The sequence below is a fragment of the Orycteropus afer genome, unplaced genomic scaffold, assembly GCF_000298275.1.
Source record: "Orycteropus afer afer isolate SDZICR_OR568_19922 unplaced genomic scaffold, OryAfe1.0 scaffold00001, whole genome shotgun sequence".
Classification (NCBI taxonomy): domain Eukaryota; kingdom Metazoa; phylum Chordata; class Mammalia; order Tubulidentata; family Orycteropodidae; genus Orycteropus; species Orycteropus afer.
In genome coordinates, this window is record NW_006921588.1 from 16,134,596 (window position 1) to 16,138,363 (window position 3,768).

Consider the following 3,768-nt stretch of genomic DNA (forward strand, 5'->3'; position numbering starts at 1 on the left):
CTTCCTTCCGAGGAGTGGCTGGTGGGTTTGAACCGCCAGCCTTCTGGTGAGCAGTCAAGTGCCTTAGGCACTATGCTACCAGAGCTCCTATAGTAGTTGTGAAAAAAAGTTTAATCACACTTGGGTTAGTAACGGATGTATGTGTTTAAATGCCAGTGCTGCCAAGATGTTCTTCATCTAGTTCATCTCAACTTTCTGTTGTGGCAGTTTGATCTCACTTATTACACTCACACATAGCACTTACTTAATTTTGGCAAATGGCAAGACAGTGATTTTATAGTCTTTAAAAATGATAAAATGTTGAAATACAGAAATGTTACTTTGAGGAAATGTTGCAAAAAATTAGATGACAGCTGCAGTGTAGTAAATTATCTGGTATGGCTTTTCTAGTCATAAGTCTTTGTAAACTCTGGCAGAATTTGCTGTGAGCAACTGAAGAGCTCCTGATTGTTAAAGTTATCCGCCTGGGGTATTTCTGTTGCGAGTGGCACAAAGCAGTGTTCTGGGAAGTTTACTCTCTCTCAGGTGTTTAGAATTCTGATATTATGATTGCTTAGTTTGGCCACCCTGCCAGGCTCAAAAGGAGCCCTCCTAGAGGCAGAAAGAGTCTCTCTGCTGGTTGAGAAGGATGTGCTGCTGAGAGAAATGCGCTCCTGAGAGACACACCGAGGAAGAGATGCAAGAGACACACATTGCTGAGACAGACATGCACTGCTGGGAGAGAGACTGTGAGGGACTGTTGGCTGAGAGATGGCAGGCTCAGAGAGACTGAGCATTGTTCCTGAACTTGAATTGTAGCCTGGTACGTCCCTATTAGACCCCATAATCTGTGAGTTCTGTGTGGCCACTGCAGTGAATTACTGAACCCAGCAGAAAGGTGGTGGGTGCTGCGGGAGAACAGTTGGTGTCAGGGTTGATGAAAGGGCTGGAGGGAGGCAGCATGTCTGGCCTCACAGGAATAGGCCTTGGGCTATTGATGGTGATTCTGTCTTCCTTTTATGTGGTTAGTGGAGCTCAGAAGATGCAGCCTCCTTGCCCCTTTGGCAATAGTCTATTGTAAGAGTTCTGGAATTGATTTTGTTCTGAGCATTTTAATAGGACCTAGAGATACCACAAAATATACGGAAAGGTCTGAGATATAAGTCTGACCGAAAGAAAAATGGGGAGAGATAAAAGGAAAGGAGTAGGACAGGAACAGGTGAAAGATGGTGAGAAGCAGAACAAACAGAGATGTAGAAAGGTAGCAAAGGAGCCAGGTGCACAAATTGGAGTATGCCTACAGTGTTGTCAATAGCATGACAGACCACAGACTGACTCTGCCTGAGGGAGCAGAAAAAAAGCATGAATCTTTCTCCAAAGGACTAGGCAAATCTCTTTTTCTGGCATTCTTATTTATAAAGTAGGTTATTCTAAGAATCAAACTGTAGATCACTAATACATATAATTACAAATTACTGTGGAGTGTGTACTTGTAACATTGAAATTTTCACTATTAAAGACATTTAAAAATTGTTGATAAGGAAACTGACTTACAAAAGCATTTTTTATTTAAGGATATAAAGAAAATTTGTCCTTAAATTATTATCTTCCTTTGATCTAGCATTCGAGACTGGACAGTGGTGATTGTATGCTCAAATACTGTAAAGTAACTTAGGTGCAATTTTGTCTGTATAGTACATGAATTAAAACTTTTAAATGTCCCTTATATCTTTTACATTATACCATGTTTTAATGAATGCTCTTTACCATGACCAAACACATTGTGTTGCTGGGCAGTAAAGATTTGAACGAGACTCCTGGGAATAAATTCAACTGTCAGTGAAACAGAAATATTTTGGGATAATTCAGAAAAAGCAGTTCACTGCTTACAATGCAGGATGCATCTTGAAATGCACTTGATGCTGGCATATGGCTGAAAAGCATATAATGAAATAATAATAATAGTAACAAGAAACCAGAAATTGTCATGGAACATAAATATATGTGTTTATAAATGAGTGAAAATCCAGTAAGGGAATCTGACTAACAAAACATGGGTGAAACCATGGGTAGGGTGAGTGAGAGACAGAAAAAAAAAAATAGAGGAGACAGAAAATGAGAAAGAGAAAGATAAACTGATCACACATGGTGATACAAATAACTAACTTGTCAATGCAGCTTCCATTATATTTCTACATGGCAATAAATTTTCTCCACTAGCAAGTCATTTGGGAGCTCTGGTAGCATAGTGCCTAAGGCACTTGACTGCTAACCAGAAGGCTGGCAGTTCAAACCCACCAGCCACTCCTCAGAGGGAAGATTGGGCAATCTACTTCCGTAGTGGTACTGCCTCGGAAATCCAAGGAGGGGTCGCTATGAGTCGGGTCTGACTAGATGGCACATAACAACAACAACAGCAAGTCATTGAGAAAAGAAAATTAACATTTTATATATACCGGAAATTACTGCTATGATTAAATACATATTTAAAAACACTCACTTCACTATCTTAAAAGAAATAAAAAAGTAAAGGAAAATAGAAAAAAAAAGGTATGCCATAATTTAATTTTATCAGGAAAATATACATTAAAAAATTAAAGAATTCAGAGAAACAGTTCATTTCCCCAGATTTAATTCATATTTTTTAAAAAAGTCTTTCATTGTATGTAAAATAATGTTTTCAATAAAAGAAAATGTTCCAACCGTTTTTTTAATCATGTCTTTTTCTTTCTTCCGTTGAAGAATCGGCTGAAGGGGTGGAAATTCCTGTGTACTTCGTTTACTGATGACGTGATGGCCGAGGTGATAAGCAGCTTCTATTTGAATTGGAGTCAGGATGTCCCGCACATCTTTCTAAGGAAATTAAAAATCATATGAACTGTAATAAAAATAACTATGTATATGAGAATATAAATATAAATCTCCTTTTCTAGAGAAGGCCAAACATAATACATAGAAGCCAAATCAAGTCCTTACGCTTTTATCTAAATTGTTAAAATATTTGATTTGCATATTTTCCCCATTCAAAACCTATTTATATTTCTTAGGAAAAATAACACAAGCAAAACTATAAAAATGTGAGAAATTATACCATTTAATAAAAGTTAAAGGTCCACACTGGAGCATATTTCCTTCCATGTTATTTTCTATGCATACATTTTATTACTTGACATTATGACATAATCATTTTTTATTACATTATAATCTCCTTGTAAATCATTTCAAAGTGCTAATCAACATTTCATCCTCTTAAATAAAACAGAATAAGACTCGCATTAGACTTGTAGAAATAAGTAGTTTTCAATGTATTCATGGTTTCTTTTCATATCTCTAAGTAACATTTTGATTCAAAATATTCATTATGAAATTATTTTTTATTCTTTATTTTTTGCTATTCTTAATGAACCCTTTTCCATTATATTTTCTAACATGTTTTGAATGTTTCATAGCAAAGTTACTTGGTTTGTCTATTTAATCTTATATCATACTTGCTTTACTGAATTTCTTTATTAATTGTTTCCATTTCTTAGGCTTATTTTAATTTTCTATTTCACAAAGAAAAAGTTCTTGCATGTATTTACCAATTAAACATGGATCACAACCCTTTAGGAGTCTCTCTTGCCCCATACTGCCCTATTTTCGATTTAATATCTCCATAATTTCTACCCAACATTTCTCATTCCTAAACTTACTTAGCGTAGTGCCTAAGGCACTTGACTGCTAACCAGAAGGCTGGCAGTTCAAACCCACCAGCCACTCCTCGGAAGGAAGATGGGGCAATCTACTTCC

The 3,768-nt window shown here is 36.3% G+C and overlaps 1 protein-coding gene across 1 annotated transcript in view; it reads right to left on the minus strand.

Annotated features, from left to right (window-relative positions):
- The window catches only part of ITGA4 (integrin subunit alpha 4), a 104,507-nt gene that overhangs the window by 32,191 nt on the left and 68,548 nt on the right, over positions 1-3,768 (minus strand). The window contains exon 16 of the mRNA XM_007936194.2: positions 2,683-2,832. Coding sequence (XP_007934385.1) covers positions 2,683-2,832 — 150 coding nt within the window. The remainder of the gene's footprint in view (positions 1-2,682; positions 2,833-3,768) is intronic.